General features: G+C 32.6%; 1 protein-coding gene across 1 annotated transcript; it reads right to left on the bottom strand.

Moving 5' to 3' along the window:
- Window positions 1–675: 675 nt before the first annotated feature.
- LOC145321957 (monoglyceride lipase-like) lies at window positions 676–15496 on the bottom strand. The gene is made up of 14 exons (XM_080163671.1): window positions 14370–15496; window positions 13757–13837; window positions 13152–13215; window positions 11733–11796; window positions 11332–11396; window positions 9074–9105; window positions 8461–8501; window positions 7869–7955; window positions 7472–7507; window positions 5652–5706; window positions 3164–3236; window positions 2542–2613; window positions 2000–2080; window positions 676–1723 (listed from the first exon to the last, which is right to left on the bottom strand). The coding sequence occupies exons 1-14, from the start codon at window positions 14437–14439 to the stop codon at window positions 1675–1677; spliced, it is 870 nt and encodes a 289-aa protein (XP_080019797.1). The 5' UTR covers window positions 14440–15496; the 3' UTR covers window positions 676–1674.
- Between the last annotated feature and the right edge of the window lie 3399 nt (window positions 15497–18895).

Raw genomic sequence — 18895 nt, 5'->3', positions numbered from 1 at the left:
ACTTTGGGGCTTACATGAAGGAGACTAGCACCGGTGCTAGTTTCCTTCATTCTACACCATTTGGTGCTAGGGTTCTTCATCCTTAAGATTTACAAGATTTCTAATAGTGGGAGGGATTTTAGGTGTAAAAGGGCCGGGACATATTTTTTGTGAGAAAGAGGGAGGAGCAATTTATGTATTACTAGCGGTTACGCCCCTAGAGGCCTCTAGGGGCACTTGAGAAGAGAGTCAAATTTAATAACACAATTTCTTATTTTAGATTTTAAAAGAAAAAAAATTTTTGTTGGGGGGGGATTTTTCTTTGTTTGTGGGGGGTTTGGGGTGTCCCATCCCCAAAAAAATAGTTATAAACCTTCCCTGTTAAGGGAAACCCGATCGGTTCAGCGGTAAACGAGATCCTTCGGTACAGACACAGAAACACACAGACATCCTGTTACTTTAGTATAAGGATTATTTTATTTATTCATTTTAGATTTATCTTATTTGATCAATAAACTAATATTTAATATGTTCATTATTTCATTTATTCATATTAGATTTAGGGTGCTACCTTTCTTCACTTTAAGACATTTGGTGCTAGCTTTCTTCATTCTTCGATTTCGGTGCTAGTCTCCTTCATGTGAGCCAACTTTGGGTACCTCCATTAGGATTGTAAAACGGATTTAAGCAAAAGAATAAAAATAAAATTCAAATATTTTATTATAAATTATACAACAAAAATTTACAACAATTTGTACTAAAAACCACTAGGAGTCTATGACAACAATATATTAAATATTTTATATATTTAACAAAGTTACTAATTCTACAGTACTAAATGCTAAGTAAAAAATAAGTGAAAATTAAAAATAATTCACAGTGTGTTTTTATGAAATAAAGTTGAAGGATGTTTAGGAGTGTTCTAATTTAGGTTAGCTTAGGCCCCCAGCAGGGGTTAGGTATTAGGCACAAATAAAAAAAAAACCCACCCCATCCCTTATTCAATATTCATTTTGAAATATTTAAGCGTTAGTCTGCCTTCAACTTTCTTCGTCAAATAGAACACAGTGATTTACTTTACAGCTGACAAAAAGGAATGTATAAAATAGACTAATTCAAAACAGATTCTAAGACTAGTGTGTTTGACAATGGTTATTTAGTGGATCGTCTCATAGACAGTTTTCTCCGGATAGTAAATGGAAAATCATAAGATTAATTCAAGTTTTATTAGTCTCAAGGGACCGAAGGCCAAGGGCTTACAAAACTGTAATTAATTTTATGATTTTTATTTCAATATTTTTCGATACATGATTTTTCATTATGGTTCAGAAAGTGTTAATCCAGCGAACTGGATTCGGACTTAGAGTGTAAAGAATTTCAAGAAAACTTAAAAAATTAGATTCTTTTCAGAAATATTTGGTGTTTGATTTTACTTTAACAATTACAATATAATATACAAATGTACAAACAACTTTCATTGAAAATATTCTGAACTTTGAAGGGGGGGATATGACATTGGACTGTAAATTACACTGTAGATTAAAATCATCTGTGGAAAATTTGGACTCTACTAGTTTAGTCTCATAAAGATACCCAAAATTTTTAAGGAATAAGATAAGTTGGTTGTAAAAGTTTGGGTACTAGTGTAATTCTTGGTCCAACGTCCCCTCCCTCCCTTGTGATATAAAGAATATTTTATATTCTCGACTGTATCCAATCCCCCACGTCCCTGAGAGCTTCTTGTCTGAAAATAAAATTTTTTCAATATCATACAAATTAACAGGTAATGGATATATGATATAAATTGTCCTCAATTTCGTTAATATGGACCTCAATTATTGGTCAGTTCGTTCATCAGTAGGAGGGGTGGAGATGGAGTAAAAGGTGTGGATGGGGGGTATCGTTATCTAGCCAGCTGCGAGTATCACTTTATAGAGTATATGAAAATCTGGTGCAATATCCAAGTAATAATATTGCGATTCAATGGGACAGTCTCCCTTTATCTACTTCTGTGCCTCACCTGACGTCTGGAATTTCCAAGAAAAGTTGATGTCTCGACCCATCGTAAATTTTCAACTCTTTATCATCTGTTCGACTACGCCTTAAATATACAACCATAATGAATATAGAATATACGTGGACATTATGACAGGGGAAAAATTGTTGTCAATTTCAGTTACTAACATGGACATCATTTATTGGTCTGTTCGTTCATTCAATAGGAGGGGAGGGGATTGGGTAATGTGGATGGATGGGGGGTATCGTTATTTTAGCCAGCTACGAGTTTCACTTTATTAGAGTAAGTGATAATCTGATGTAAGATCCAAGTAATAATATTCGATTATATAATCTAAGTTAGAGAAAGTACTCTACAATTCACTTTGTCCGCCTGTAACGCTATGAGGAAATGTAATTTTCTCGGCTGTTATTTAAGTTAGCAAGCTGAAATTTTTTATGAAGACTTCTTGTACTCCTGATTATCCACTATCCAGTAGTGCTAGTATAATAATTTACTTGGTCCGTCAGTCTGTCTGCCAATCTTCAAAAGACAAAAATACTAACCTGTATAATAGTTGAGATCCAACAGGATTACATAGAATATCATCGCTCCCATGGATAACAAGGAAAGGTGTTCTAAAAAAAAAAACTCTTTGAAATGATAAGTTACGCATAGAGGAATTATATCAAGGAGAGTGAGAAAAGCTGAAAGACACTCTCATATTGAGTAACTTTCGTTCCGCTACCAAATATCCGCGGCATTAGTGTTATTTGTAAAATGTCGGCTTAACACCGCGTCATACTTGAGACATTTAAAATGATACCTACTGCTGATATGCCAGACGCATTATATCAATAGTAAGAGCAGGGGAATGCTTTGGTCCACAAATATTCGCAATTCATTACAATTTACCAAGCACAGCTAGGACCTTCAAACAAAGGTCGTGCAATCAAAGGGTTGTTCGTCCAATACCAATGGGCGAAAAGAAGCCTTGCAGCGCAATTCTGAAATGAGGAGTATATTTCAAGGTGCGGGGAGAAGGATAGAACCCGAAGCTACACCTGAAGGAATAAATATGGAGGTATAAAAAGAGAGAATATAAGAGAAAACAAATGTAACACTCCAAAAACAGACAACAACGGGCTCTTGCAGAGTAACGTCGCTTTTACCAACAAAATACTTGACCTGATATCAGATAAAGCATTGATATTATCATCTAAACAGTTGACAAATGCCAATAACAGTCTCACTTTACAACCTTAATTACAATTATAACAAGGATGGTAGCATTCTTAAAAGCGAAAATAAAAATGATAAAAAAGCAGTTGTGCTTGTGTTTTGACAGGGATTTTAATTACTTTAAAATGTTTGTTATTCTTCTTATATTGGGTGATCGTCCCCGATGATGATTACCAAAATTACCACTTCTGTATATTATAATTATTGGTTAAAATGTTTGAACACTTCTGGTTTCAACCAACCAATCAAGATTGAATAAAAAACCATTAATTTTAAATCAACAAAGTAGAGAACATGTTTTTAAAACTTTGGGTACCACTATACTATAATTTACTGTCCAATGTTGATGTTGTTGTAGCCCTGATTCTCTGAAGTTAGGATTCAGATGCACACGGAGATTGGAAGTGAGAATCCTTTAGCTAATCTTAGATTGGTAAGCTTCGAGCACAGCTGATTGTATTCTATGTTACATTACAAGCTGACCTGCAATTCTCGTGGAAGCTACTCAATTATTACATCACCCTGGCCTAGAGTTTTGGCAGGTGTTCCATATTAAGCCACCCTAATTAATGGCACTCTCATATGAATGAGGAGCATGGACAAGGGAAAGCAAGATTGAAGCTGCTTGATTGGTAGAATCCTAACTTTCTACAAATCTCCCTCCTTACAACCTTAGGGCATCTTAGGGAAGGTTGCGTGATCATCATCTGACAAATTGCAACAGCATTTGTCAACAAAGTGCAAAGTCCATGGGGGGACTTGAACTCGGTTTCTCACAACCACAGCGTAGTGCACTAACCACTACACTATAGGACACCCTTCACTGTCCAATGTCTCCCCCCTCCTTGGTTGAACCTAACAGTAAGACATAATATAGCATTTTGTAGAAAACTTTGCGCTCAATAAAAGAAAACAATAATGAAATTAGTTAAATTGAAAACAAATTCTGTAATGAGAAACTGAAATAATATTAAATCATTGTAAACATATGTATAATAGTTATTTATCGTATCGTTTTATAGTCAGCTTTCCGCGGATATTACAATAAAAAATTCTAACATTTAACCGGCTTTGTAAGCCATATAAAACTGTTATTAATTTTATGAGTATTATTTTAATATTTGTTGAAAATTGTCTGTAATACGATACATGATTTTTTGTTATGGCAGAGAACCGGTTCTACTCCAAAGGATATCAATCGGTTTGGAAGCAGTACTGGATAATAAATTCTGTAATACTAAACTGTAATGCTATAAAATCATGGTAAACATGAAAAACATGTAAACAATAAAAACAGAAAACCAATTTCTAAAAATCAGAAAGGTACAAGAAAAAAATAAAATACAACAAACTATGTAAACGCTTAAATCTTGGTAGTGAAATTATAATTCATATATGAAAATAACAGGATGTCTGTCTGTCTTTCTGTGTGAATCTGTTATAATTCCTTAAATCCGATTTGGGAAATAGTCCTAAGAAAAAAATTAACCCCGCGCCCCCCCCCCCCCCCCCAGAAAAAAAGAATAATTATGAAATAAGTTGACAATTAAAATTTTAAGGGTAAAAATGATTATTAAAAATTAAGGTTTAAAATTTAAAAAATAGACTATAAAAAATTTCAATAACAAAAAATCCAGTGTCAAGGCAATGGTCGAAATCCGATAAAATTGCCCCTCATGTAAATTAAAAATATTTCTTAAAAATTATTAACACAAATCACTTAAATCAACCATTCAAGATTAAATAAAAATATGCAAAGTTTGTTACCTAGCCATTAAACTATTAACGTTGAGTACCAGTATAATTTACAAAAAAAAATATGCTTAATTTTTTTTGTTACACCTTCCTAAAAGATCTCCGAAAAAAAACTTTAGGAAAAAAAAAACACGAAAACTGAATGTCAAATGCAGTGACGTCATTAAATACATTCATTTGAAAAATTTTATAATCGTTTAACCAATTTATTTCAACTTTTTGATTAAAATTCTTGCAAATGACATTTATAAATAAAACTAATATTATCTGAATTAATCCAAATAACTAGAAATATAAAAACAAAATCTCGTACTTTAAAATTAATTCGAAACCGATTATTATCCGCTGGATTAGAACCGGTTCTCCACCATACTGAAAAATTATGCATAGCATCGTATTACAGACAATTTTCCACGAAAATTCAAATAAAAATCATAAGCTTAATATTAGTTTAGTTGGGCCGGGCCTTCAGCTAATAATTTTCTATTCTTATATCCGCGGAAATTTGTCTATAATAAGATGCGATAAATAACTATTCTGATATAATTTTCTCTCATAAAAATGCAAACCTAGATAGAAAAATAAAAAGTATTTTAACCTGTCAATTTTTTTTATTACTGACAGGGAGGGAGGGGACATTAGACTGTAACTTTTAATGACGAAGAATAACTAAAATTACCTCCTGTCCATCTGAGAAGGTCCTTGTTAAGCATGTCGTGGACAGCAAGATCTCTTTAATTCAGTTTCAATTATTTCCTTTTGTTTAATTAATAGCTTCGTCCCTACATCTAGAAGCTCTGTATTCGAAAAGAATTGATAAAATCATCATTTGATTTTTATCCTATTATATAAAGTACAGTTTTTTAGTCTGATGATTAAGATCTCAATAACTACTGAACTGATTGGTTTCTTCATTTTTTTAGAGAAGCTTCACATATGTCCTGGGATAGATAAATGTTAGGCTACTTTTTTTAGATTCCAGTATTGGTAGGTAGGTTTCAGATAATTTTTTAAAATTAATTATCTTAACCCTTAACGTTTTTTTCTATCTCATTTCTGTTTGTGAAAGATGGAGGACCATAACTCAGTGACTATTAAAGTATGGGTATGACGGATAAATGAGCTAGATTTTTTTTTAAATATCTCCATCCTGGCTGGCACAGGATGCAAGCAAATCTGGCAGGGTCATCCAGGTAAAGAGCAAAAATATTTTTTGACTTAAACAAAGCATTTTTTCTTACCAAAATACTAAAATATCATCTAGTAGTAAACCCTAATATAAAATATAGGTGTTCAAGTCAATTTTAGGTTCCAGGTATGATCCTGCAAGTTCTGATCCTCCAGGTCTCAAGAAATCTTTAAAAGCCTCCTGTGACCGAAATTTTTTACTTAGAGTCTTTAAATTCTAAACTTAAGCCTTTCCTACATGTCTACATAACGAATTAAAATTTCATGAAGATCCGCCGTCGTTTTCCCTTCGACTGCGGCGGCTGGAAGCTTCCAAGTACAGCTGCGGCCGCCGAAATTTATGTTTTGAGATTTCTAATATAAAATTTACATAAAGATAAATATTTTCTGAAAAAATAGTTTTTCTAGCTTCAAAAATAAGAAAATGACAGCCTTTTAAAATTTTTAAGTAAAAAAGTACCTAAAAACAAAGGTTGTTAAATAAAAGGTTGAAGGAAGCGAAAATAAATTTTGACTCATTTATAGTCGGAAATTCATTATCAAACAGAGGACATGTACAAAAAAATTTAGCCCTCTAGCTCTTATAGGACCGATAAAGGTGCGACAAGGGTCCCGACTGTTAAGGATTAAAGAAATCAGGAAACAACATGAAGCAGTCCTCAAATGTAGAATTCCGTCAGTTCAGTGGTTAGCAAAATCTTGACGGACAAACCCAAATAATAAAAATTACTTCTTTATATTACCTATTTAATTTGATATTCGTATCAACGAACATAAATTTAAGCAAATAATATTTCAAGTGAAAAAGAACCTGAAAGTTTACAAAATCAAGCTATCTTGCAATAATTCAATAGTTACCCGTAGTTCAAGGACAGTCGAACGGACATATCCTTTGTAATAGAGCCGCTGCTCTACCAATAATAACATGATTAGAAAATAAAGAAATGGTGCATCAAATTTTAGATGAAACTGCCGACGTACATTCTTCAGAATATAAAAAACAAGGATGACACAGCATTCATAAGTAGCGAAGCACAAAAAATCAAGGAAGGACAAACGGACAAAGTGAGTTATAGAGAAGATGATCACTAATCAAAACTTGATTTTAAGAAAATCACGAAATTTTTCAAATGTTTGATATATGGTTCAATGTTTTTATCTATGAATAATGACTGACAGACCAACGGATCAAGTTAATTATGAATAGCAGACGAGAAAATCCCCCAGCGAGTTACGGACTGCCACACGGTTAAGCAACGTTGATTATAGATTAGTTTCGCAACTGAAAAGAAAGAAACAATTAAAATCCCTGGTTACAAAATTTAGATTTGGACCTCCAAGCGCTGTCTAAAATAAATAAGAGATTACAAACACCCGCAGTTTGAAGTAATATCTAACTTTCTGATACTGATTGATTCTTTCTTAGTTTTAGATCCCCACCATCACCAAAAAGTTTTATTTCTCGCCGAATTTGAGAATGGGCCATTTTAGATTTTAGTTTTTAAAAGAAAAAGGATTATTTTTTGGAGGTGGAAGGAGGGAGTAATTTATTTCCTAGAGGCGTTTTCTCTTGGAATGGTGGTGATACCAACCCCAAAAATGGTTATATAACTTCCCAGGACCTAGGTAAAGCTACACTTTAAAGAAGAACCATATTGGTTCAGCGGGACACACAAAAAGACACAGGAAGATAACTATTTCAACTTACCTCAGGTATAAACATACTGAGAAAACTTAGAACAGCCCTACTGATGAATGTTCTGATAGGTGTGGCACGCAGGTCCATTCCAAAGATCTTAATTAACATAAAATTATCTAAGCTTTAATAAAAACAATCTATGATACTTAAAAGCATGGATTAGAGTCGCAATGCAGACCTGTAAAGAATCTGTTCACAAAGAAATCTTACTCTTCTTTCAATCAGGGAGGAAGGGGACATTGAAAGTTTCAACAAGATCTTTTTTTAGTTTGCTTAAAATTTTTTTGCACTTGATTGGGTAATAGAAACCTTCAATGTCAAAACACAATAATCTTATTTTATAAAGTAGTAGTAAGGTTTTTTTATCTGAAGCTTAAGATCTCATAAATCTTCATTCCTAATGAGTTGTACTTTTCAGGGAAGCTTTACAAATATTATGGGATGGTTTTAGACTATTTCCCTAACCTCTCACCCTCCCCTAGAGTCTAGGGGCGAAGTAACTAGTCTTAAGAAGGGCTAAACAAATTAAAAACATGGAAGGGGAGGGTCGAGGACTGAATTATCGAGAACCCGTTGCCTCCAATAAAACATATTTTTTTACCTGGGGCCCAGGAACAACCAGTGGACCATTTAGAACCATACCTTGAATAAAAGTTAAGATCAATAATATTGAATTTATTTAATGTTTCTTTGGAGTTTGACTTGTACAAAGCTTTTGACAAAACACGAAGGATATGCGTTTGAGGCCCTTTTTAAAACCAAATTGATTGCTTTAAAGATAAAAATTCAAAAAACTTAATGGTTACTTAACATAAAATTACTAGACGTATAAATGCCAGTGTTGTTAGTTCATGTATTTATCAGAGAGAAAGAGGACATTGGGCCGTTTATTACACAAATCCCTAAAGTTTTATAATTACGTTTTCTAATTCGTTGGCTTAACAACATTTGGGACTTTTGATTTTTAATTAGATGCTTCATTAAGTTTAGCGTTCAAACGTTTCTACCACTAATTTTTATCTACAGAAAGGGTAAATTTTATGTATCATCATTGGGGATGTATATCAATTCATCGGCCATTGTCTTATCCCCTTGGATCCCTATTTTTGTTAGAGGTTTATACATATAATACATATTGACAAAAAAAATCCAGATGATTGAGAAATGACCGTCAGATATCATGACGTGTAAAGAAACTTATACAAAACACTTACCATGAAACATTTCTTTCTGCATCAGAGCTGCTCTGAAATATAATAAATTCTTTCATATTAATTATATAACTTTTTGTACATTTTATAGAATCTTTCAGAAATAATTTCATGAATAGTGCACTAATTCTCATATAAAAGTGATAGTATGTATGTCTATTTGTCCGCATGATACTGGTACTGAAAGATATTTCTAGTAGCTGGACCGATATGGCTTTCCTTTATAGTAAAGCTTCTTAATTGTTCCAAGAAGGTTTTTTGGGAAGATATATAGGTATAGCCACTAGGAAAATAAACTCCCATCCCAATTTTATTTTTCCTTTAAAAACTAGGTAAAATTTAGGGTGGCGAGGCAACCTCTTCTACGCCCCCGCCCCTCCCCCCTTCTTTAAATGCCCCAAGAGGACTATAATGGCGCAGCCACTAGTAATGAATATATATATTATCTAGAATTTCTTTAACGTCAACTTTAAATTCTGGTGCAAAATTTAGTGAATCAATTTTTAATCCAACAAGGATGCCAACATTCATAACTCAAGTTTACTGTCTATTCTTAAATTTCACAATATGCTCTATTGTACATGAACGAACTTATAATTACATTATGAATTGCCTTTCATTAGTCATGGTGTCTATTATAAGTTTCAAATCTGTAGAACGATTCTTTTAAGGTCAATTTAAGGTAAAAAAAAAGTCAATTTAAGTTTAAAATATTTTCGAGTGCATAAACTTCTAAAAACCTTACTATTACAGGAAATTTTATACAAGATTTAAAGCTTATGTCATTGTCCGTCCACTCTCCGTGATGAAGGACGAATAAAAAAAATAAATATAGAAAAGCTTTGCTTTTAAAAATTCTTTAGATTTCAAAACGATTAAGTTTCATAAGATTCAGATTAAGAAATGATTTCAATATTGATTATTGAGAATAAAAGTACTTTTATGTAGCATAGCTACACTATAAATCACCTTGTCTGTCCAACCGTAATGTCAGTCGGCTTTTATTTAAGATAGAATGCTGATTTTTGTTGAAGATACCCCTGACCTTATTACAGATCACCCAGTAAACAATTTACTTTGTCCGTGTTTTAATATGATGGACATTCTACAAAATATAAATCAATGTATGTACTATGTTTGTACTTTATGATGAATACTACCAAACTGATGGTTACCATAGCACCCATAGAGTGTCCAACAATCAAAGATGGCATAAAAAAACCACTTGGTTTAAACCAAGTGGTTGAAACAAAAAAAAACAACAACAAAAAACCAAGGTGGGGATGGTTTTTTTTAAATATGTATACAAAGGCCTATCTTTCTAGTTATATCTTTTCATAGCGTAAATAATACAGTAAATAACTGTCAAAAACCTAAATTACCGTATCAGCCAGGGTTGTCAAATAGGGCGGGCGCTTTTGGACGGGCGGTTTGGGCTGCCCTTTTTCGGGTCCTTCGGCAGATTTTGGCACCCCCTGTTTGAGGGGTGAGAAAAAGGGGGAGGGTTGAAAAAAGAGGGGGGGGGCAGGCCTATAATTTGGAAATTATAAAAAACAAACAAAAAAACATGTTTTTTATAAAAAAAACAACTGGTTTGTTCTTTTTTAAAAAAAACCTGGTTTTTACCATCTCTGCCAACAATGTTCAGTTTGTACTTAATATTTTAATACTATTAACCTGATAGTGACCAAGTCACCCAAAGAGTGTCCTACAGTGTACTGTTTGTACTTTATATTTTAATACTACCAACCAGATAGTTACCATGCCACCCATGGAGTGTCCAACAATGTTCAGTTTGTACTTAATATTCTAATACAACCAACCTGATAGTGACCATGCCACCCATGGAGTGTCCAACAATGTACAGTTTGTACTTTATATTCTAATATTACCAATCTGATAGTGACCATGCCACCCATAGAATGTCCAACAATGTCCAGTTTGTACTTTATATTTTAATACTACCAAACTGATGGTTATCATACCACCCATAGAATGTCGAACAATGTACAGTTTGTACTTTATATTTTAATACTACCAACCTGATAGTGACCATGCCACCCATGGAGTGTCCAATAATGTTCAGTTTGTACTTTCTATTTTAAAACTACCAACCTGATAGTGACCATGCCAACCATGGAGTGCCCAACAGTTTACTGTTTGTACTTTATATTTTAATATTACGAACCTGATAGTGATCATGCCACCTAAAGAGTGTCCAACAGTGTACTGTTTGTACTTTATATTTTAATATTACCAACCTGATAGTGACCATGCCACCCATAGAGTGTCCAACAATGTACAATTTCAGGTCAGGGTACTTCTCCTAGAAACAAGGAAAATCAGAATTAAAAAGGGATTTTAAGGATAAGACAATGGACGATAAATTAATGAGTGTACAAAATAATGATAGACAAAATTAATGATTCTGTAGTTGAAAATTGATGGTTTAAAAGGTTTTGACACCGCTAAATTATACCAACCAATCAAGATTCAATAAAAGTTCCCAAAGTTTTTAAAGAATGAGAAAACTTGTTTCAAATTAATTCGGGTGCCAGTATAGTTTCAGTCCAAAGTCCCGGAGATGATACAGAAATAGTATTAAGGAATCATTTCTGGTCTATTGTCCTATCCCTGTATCCCTAAACAATGAAAAACTTACTTTAACATGAACACAATGCTGAATAACGTCGTCACAGTAATCGTCAACATTCTCTATATACACTCTAAACAAAAACAAGAATGACAACATTCAGTAAGTAGCGAAGCAAAGAAAAATCATGTCCTGGATGGACAAACTAAAAAAGTTAAATGTAAAGGGAAATTTGATTATGGTCAGTCGTTTTCCTTAACAAGTTCAAATTGTAAAACACAAACAATAATAAAAGCAGAAAATATTTAGCAGATTTGATGTTAAAAAGATAAAAAAACACCAAAATTTGACCGTCCATAAGTGCATTGTCTCAGAGCATACAGACATACTTCTTAAAGAAAAGCTGGACTTCTAAAGACAAGAATTACAACATCAAAAGTTATTGTGTAAGATGTGTACGTGAATATATCTAGAATATCGTAATGTAAAAAGAAATCATGTCCGGTACATTAAGCAAAGCATATTGTCATTCTTAATAATTTTTTATCTAATTTGAATTTTGATTCCTATAAAACCTACACATTCTTTAATACAGACGTATCAATTTTATTACATATTCAAAGTATACCAAGAACAAATGTGCATATGTATATAACTCGGATTCTATGATGTTAAAATATAGCTTCTCGCTGATGCGCAATTTTCGAAAAGGATAATGGTTTATCTAAAAACCTTGCCTACCCTATATTGAATTCAATCGATTAAGGATTGTATTACCCTTTTAATTCACTATATGGTCATGCACGAATATCAATCAATTTACCCATCACTTTTTACATGTCCACCGTTGAAATGACCGAATAATACTATAAATAAAAATTAATGAAGCATTTAATTCTGCTTTGTTATCATCATTATCATTATTACCCTTCTCCATCACTCTTTCGATGTCCCACGTGGTCATGACCGAATAATAACTATCAATCAAGCATTGTATTATCTTTTAATCAACTATGTAATCATGACCGAATACTATCAATCGATCAAAAATTGTATTGTCCTTTCTGTTACTGTTTTTATGTCCATTTTAGCCATTACCAAATACTTTCAAGCAATCAATCATATACCCATCACTCGTTACATTATGTCTAACGTGGTTATTTATGACTGAATACTTTCAAATAATAAAGTCTTTATTTTTACTATGTGTTATGATCGAATACTATCAATCAATATCATTTAATTTACCTTCCCACGTGGTCATGACCGAATACTTCCTATCAATCAATCAATCAATCGATTATTAATAGGTATTCTTTTTTCGTCCCCAATCATTCAGTTAAACATTGTATTACCCTTTTATTCGATTATGAGATCATAACCAAATGCTATCAATCAATCAATCGATTATTAATAGATATTCTCTTTTCGTCCCCAAAACTTGTCAGACATGACCAAAAGCTATCAATCAATCAATCATTTCATTACCTTTTCCCATCACTCTTCCCGTGTCCTACATGATCATGACCGAATACTAGGTAACCATACGAATCTAAAATAATTTCAGGTTAAGATAATAAAATGTTTCTTTTTCCTAAAAAAAATTGATGCAAATAAACGAAAATATCTTTTGCGTAGGTAATCAAATACGAAGATTCTCTTAATGCCCTCTAATATGATAGGTGATCTAATTATATTAACGTAATTCTGTTGATCTGAATGTAATGTATATAACTTTTGCTTTATTATTTGCGACAGCATCCAGAAGTAGCGAAGCACCAAAAAATCAACGAATGGAAAACGGGAACAGTGAGTCATACAAGTAGATGTTCAGTCGTCATAAAAAAATATTTTTAAATCTAAAGTATGACCGAAAGGCAGCCAAGAATATCACAATTCTCCCAAAGCCTTACAGACGGACAGACAAAAGTAAATTATGGAGTAGCAACGCTGCAAATAAAGAGTTTTGATGAGAATTAATAAATCATAAAAAATTAAATGTTTAATACATTTGAGATAAAATATTCATGTTGCAATATCCGTAAACAAATAGCACAAAAACTTATATATCCCTCAAGAGGAAAGTTACTTACTTAAAGATGCTGCAACTTCCTGATATAGACCCAGATGTTCACTGAAACCATGTGACAGAAACACCAAGCATCGTGGAGCACCTACAAAGAAAACTATATAAATACTAGCGGCTACGCTCCTAGAGGCCTCTATAGGCACATGAGGAGGGGGAGAGTCGAATTTGATACCTAACCCAATTTATTATTTCTGATTTTTTTTTTTTTTTGGGGGGGGGGGAGTTGTTACGCTTTCTTAATCGTAAATTACTAGAGGAATCATCATACAAAGTTTGAGATCGATAGGACAATTCTAACATGCATAAATAAACAAAAAAAAAATAAACCGTTACGGACGGACCGACCCTAATTATAGAAAAGCTTCACTTTAAAAAAAATTGGTACTAGCTCTTCGTGTACAGACATCCAAACCCGATAGAAAGCCTGGGAATTATTTCCTGATATTTTAATTGAGCAAAAACTTTCAATCACAAACATTCAACTACTTTCACAGATAGACAACTTTTGAGACAATTGTTTTGGAGGTCCTTGAAACAGGTGATATAGGATTGACCACAATTTAATTTCTAGTAAAAAAATCAACATCTAATGAATTATAACAGGATAACATGCCTACCTGCGGGCTTCCAGGTATGGGTGGCCAGCTTCTCTCCACGTCTGTTTGTTAGGCTGTCTTCCACGTACATTTTTATATTCACTTCAAATATGAAAAAATATTAAATTCTAACAGCTAAAGTTTAACAATTAATACACCTAATTTCCTTTTTAATAGTAGTAATTTTCCCTCATCCGACTGTGGAACATAAAAAAGACTCTAAGAATAGGTAGGTATTGGAGTGAACAATATTTTAAAAAATTGAGTTAGGAAGGAGGATGGTCCACTCGTCGAATAGAGGAACTATTTCAAACAATATTTATATGGTGATTTAGTACCTGGCAAGGGTTATGGAAGAGGAAGGGAAGGGGAAGAGGTCACAACCCTCTCAAAAGCTTTTTTAAGTGAGATTTAGAAAAATCAAAGTTTAAATAGAATTCTTGCTTATATCTAAATTGGAGTAAAACACTAGAGAGGAAAAGCCTTAAAAAACTGTATCTCCCACTCGCACTGTCCTTGTTCTGACTTTCAATTGGGTCATTGATAATCAAACAATGGTGTGGTGTGTATTGACACAGCCAAGTAGCAGGAAATAATTTGGTAGCAGACGAATAAGGTCATTAAAAAAGGATGGGAGGTAGTTATCTATATATTCATCTATACTATAGATCTAATAACATCTCATATTTAACTGACTTAAAAAATAACTTGCTTTTAATAACAACAAAAACAATAAATAAATTAAAAAAAGAATATATTTGATTTTGATAATAAAATTTTTTACAGCAATTTTAAGGTAGCTGATGAACTTCTTTATAAAAAAAGTTTTGCTTTTGAATTTTACTATGATTATGATAAAACATTGTGATGATGAAATATGAACTGAGTATATACAATACTTTTAATTTGTAAGCGGTTCAAATTTTAAAGTTAATAGTTGAGTGTACTTCTCTGAACTTATTCGGATTTTTACTATCATTTTTATTCTATCCTATTATATGAAGTTATACGTGTTTTTTGGCTTGTTCGTTAATATCGTTTACCGCTTATTATATCTCGCTTAGATATCACATCAATTCTAGGATGGTTTTAGGCTATTTTCTGCTCTCCCTTTCCCTCTAGTAGCTAGGCGAGCAGCCGATAGAAATATATATAACTACAAATAATTTGACGATCTAATCCTCCCACAATGTAAATTTCAACCCCCCCCCCCCTCCCATGCAAAATGGAAGACACGGCATCACTCTAATAATCAAAATGAACTCAAAACCCCAACTACTATAATATGTCACTAAGCAAAGCAACCTTTGAACAATATGGCTTGATAAGAGAACACCTATATACACAATGATGGGCGCACAATCACTTCCGCACTTGTGAATTACATTTTATTAAAAGATTAAACCTAATATTCACCCTTTTCTTCAATTCTTATTATTCTATGTATAATTTGAAATGTCCAACCGTCCATCAGTAAGAAAAGGGATGTGTGAAACGTGTATTTCTAATCTGCTATTTAAGAAAGACAGCTGAAATTTTTGGTGAAGATTTTTTGTAATAATGAGCATCTGCTTCATATCTTTGTTTGTTTGTCAATCCATTTTTTTTTTTGTAGATACTGTGATCCTCGCTTAAATATAAACCCTAAGCAGTTACGGTTATATATACGGAAGTGAATGCACACCACAATGATGTGATTAAGATGAGTTTTCCTTGCGAATCTTCTCTACAAATCACGAAAAAATGCCTGATAATCGTTACCGAAAGGTTATTGAAAATATGATGATTTTTAGCTTTATGAAATTTAAGTTACATATGTTGTGATTATACCTAAGTACTATTATCATGATATGTAACATCAATTCCTTGGACAATAAAGCACAAATTCTTTAAGCAAAGCCACTTTATAATACTCAGGGCGACCACTCCGAAATCAAAAAAATATAGTATTTTTATAGTATATTTTTTTAATCCATATAGTATATATAGTATATTTTTTAAAACTCATATAGTATGATATAGTATCGGACTTAGAATTATTTAGTAATACATAGTATATACAATATACATCATCAATAATAACTCAAAGCATAGCTGTTATCAAAGCAATTTCACATATAAGGGGCCTACTCTGTGATTATTAGGCAAGGTATCAATGTGAGATTATAGGTTATTTAGGATAAAAGTTTACGTTTGGTTAGTATTTCACATATATTTAATCATTTTTTGGATAGGTCTCAGGTTCAGGTGCTGCAGGCTATCTGGAAAGGTAAAAAAATTTAGATTTCTGTTTGAAGAGTTAGTTAGAGATCAACTTATAAAACAAAATATGCATCTTTTTGGATGTTATTAACATAAATGAAGAAAAAATTAAAATAGTCCTCCAAGTTCTGGTCTTGCAGGCCCCCTCCAGGTCCACTCTGGACAGGTTATAGATATTTTTTTTATTTGAAGAGTTAGAGGCCAACTAATAAAACAGAATATGCATCTTTTTGAATGCTATTAACATATCTGACGAAAAAATTAAAATCGGCCTCCAAGTTCTGGTCCTGTAGGCCTCCATGTCCACTCTGGACGGGTAAAAAATTAAAATTTCTTCTTTGAAGAATTAGAGGTCAACTTATAAAAAAAGAATATACATCTTTTTGGATGTTATTAACATAACTGAAGAAAAAAATTAAAATCGACCTCTAAGTTCTGGTCCTGCAGACTCTGGACAGGTAAAAATAAAACTTCCCTAATTGAACAGTTAATGGTAAATTTATTAAACAAAATGAGCTTATATTTGGATGTTCTTTATATATTTGAAAGAAAAAAATAAAATTGGCCTTCAGGTTTAGGAGCTGCAGGCCTCCAGGTGGACTCTGGACATGAATAAAATAAAAATTTTAAATTTAAGGAGTTAGAGGTTTATTAAACAACATAAGCATTTCTATAGATGCTATTTATATGTTTAAAGAAAAAAGGACAATCGACCTCCAGGTTTGATGCTGCAGGCCTCCAGGTGGACTCTGGACAGGAAAAAATCAAAATTTCTTATTTATGTAGTTAGAGGTTAGTTTATAAAACACCATAAGCATCTTTTTAGATGTTATTTACATATCTGAAGAAAAAATACAAGGGGGGGGGGAGTTCTGACAAATTTGCGTAAACCTGGTATTTTGGCTTTATCTTTGGACAGAGAGGATAGGTTATTAAAGATAAAATCATTCTTATATGATGAATTTTCCCAAGTTTTAAGATTTTTTGGATAGGCCTCCAGGTGGTCTCTGTACAGGTAAATGAAAATTTTTTTTAAAGAGTTACAGTGCATGTTTTTTTTCTTCAAATATGTGAATAACATTAAAAAAGAAGCATATTTTGTTTTATAAGTTGACCTCTAACTCTTAAAAATTTTTTTTTTTCATTTTTACCTGTACAGAGACCACCTGGAGGCCTGGAGCTCCGGATCCTGGAGGCCTATCCAAAAAATCTAAAAAATTGGAAAAATTAATCATATAAGAATGATTTATTTTTAATAACCTATCCTTACAATCCAAAGATAAAGCCTATATACCAGGTTTACGCAAATGTGTCAGAACTCCCCCCTTCCTTGACCTCCAGGTCAAGGTGCTGCAGGCTTCCATGTAGACTCTGTCCAGAGAAAACCTGGAGGCCTGAACTTGAACTCTTCAAATTAAAAATTTGAGTCTTTTACCTGTCCTGAATGAACCTGAACTTGGATCCTGATATGTTAATATTATCCAAATAAATGCATATTATGTTATATAAATAGACCTCTAACTCTTCATATAAAAAATTTGATTGTTTACCTGTTCAGAGTGGACCTAAAGGCCTGCAGGACCTAAACTAGGAGGCCGATTTATATATTTTCTTCAGATATGTTAATAAGATCAAAAAAAAAAATACATAATCTGTTTTATAAGTTGACCTCTAACTCTTAGAATAAGAAATTGATTTTTTACTTGTCCAGAATGGACCTGGAGGTCTGCACGGCTTGACCCTAAGGGCTAATTTTCAATTTTTTTCAGATATGTTAATAACATCCAAAAAGATGCATATTCTGTTTTATAGGTTGACCTCTAACTCATCAAACAAAAAAATTTTAATTTTTACCAGTCCAGAGTTGACCTGGTGGCCTGCAGGACCAGAACTTTGAGGCCAATTTAAATTTTTTTCTTCAGATATGTTAATAACATCCTGAAAGATGCATATTTTGTTTTATAAGTTGATCTCTAAATTTTACAATTTTTTTACCTGTCCAGAAACCACCTTTTTCCTACCTGAACCTGGAAACTTATCCAAAAAAATATTGAATATAAGTGAACTACTACCCAAAAGTAAATTTTTGTCCCAAATACCCTATAGTCTCACATTAATACCTAGCCTAATAATCACTGAGTAAGCGAAAGTGGTAAAACTTACCCCTCACCCTTAAGTTAACTCTATGAAAAATAACTGATATTTATATCATAATCACAAACAAAAATATATTTTAAAGGATTTTCTTAATTTATGCATTTTAGTCGTATCACAGTATCTTTTGA

The sequence above is a fragment of the Acartia tonsa genome, chromosome 6 (genome assembly GCF_053477335.1).
Source record: "Acartia tonsa isolate MP-2025a chromosome 6, ASM5347733v1, whole genome shotgun sequence".
NCBI lineage: Eukaryota > Metazoa > Arthropoda > Copepoda > Calanoida > Acartiidae > Acartia > Acartia tonsa.
The sequence above is the reverse complement of the archived record's forward strand: the minus strand, read 5'-3'. Positions and strand labels throughout refer to the sequence as shown.

Bases quoted from the DNA above. Each gene is read 5' to 3' on its own strand.
- LOC145321957 (XM_080163671.1), bottom strand. From the start codon at position 14,439: ATGTACGTGGAAGACAGCCTAACAAACAGACGTGGAGAGAAGCTGGCC. The intron at 8,502-9,073 runs GTAAGTGTTTTG...CTTTTATTCAAG, and splicing joins GCAGAAAGAAATGTTTCATG to GTATGGTTCTAAATGGTCCA. The intron at 1,724-1,999 runs GTGAGGCACAGA...TTTTATTTTCAG, and splicing joins TTGGAAATTCCAGACGTCAG to ACAAGAAGCTCTCAGGGACG.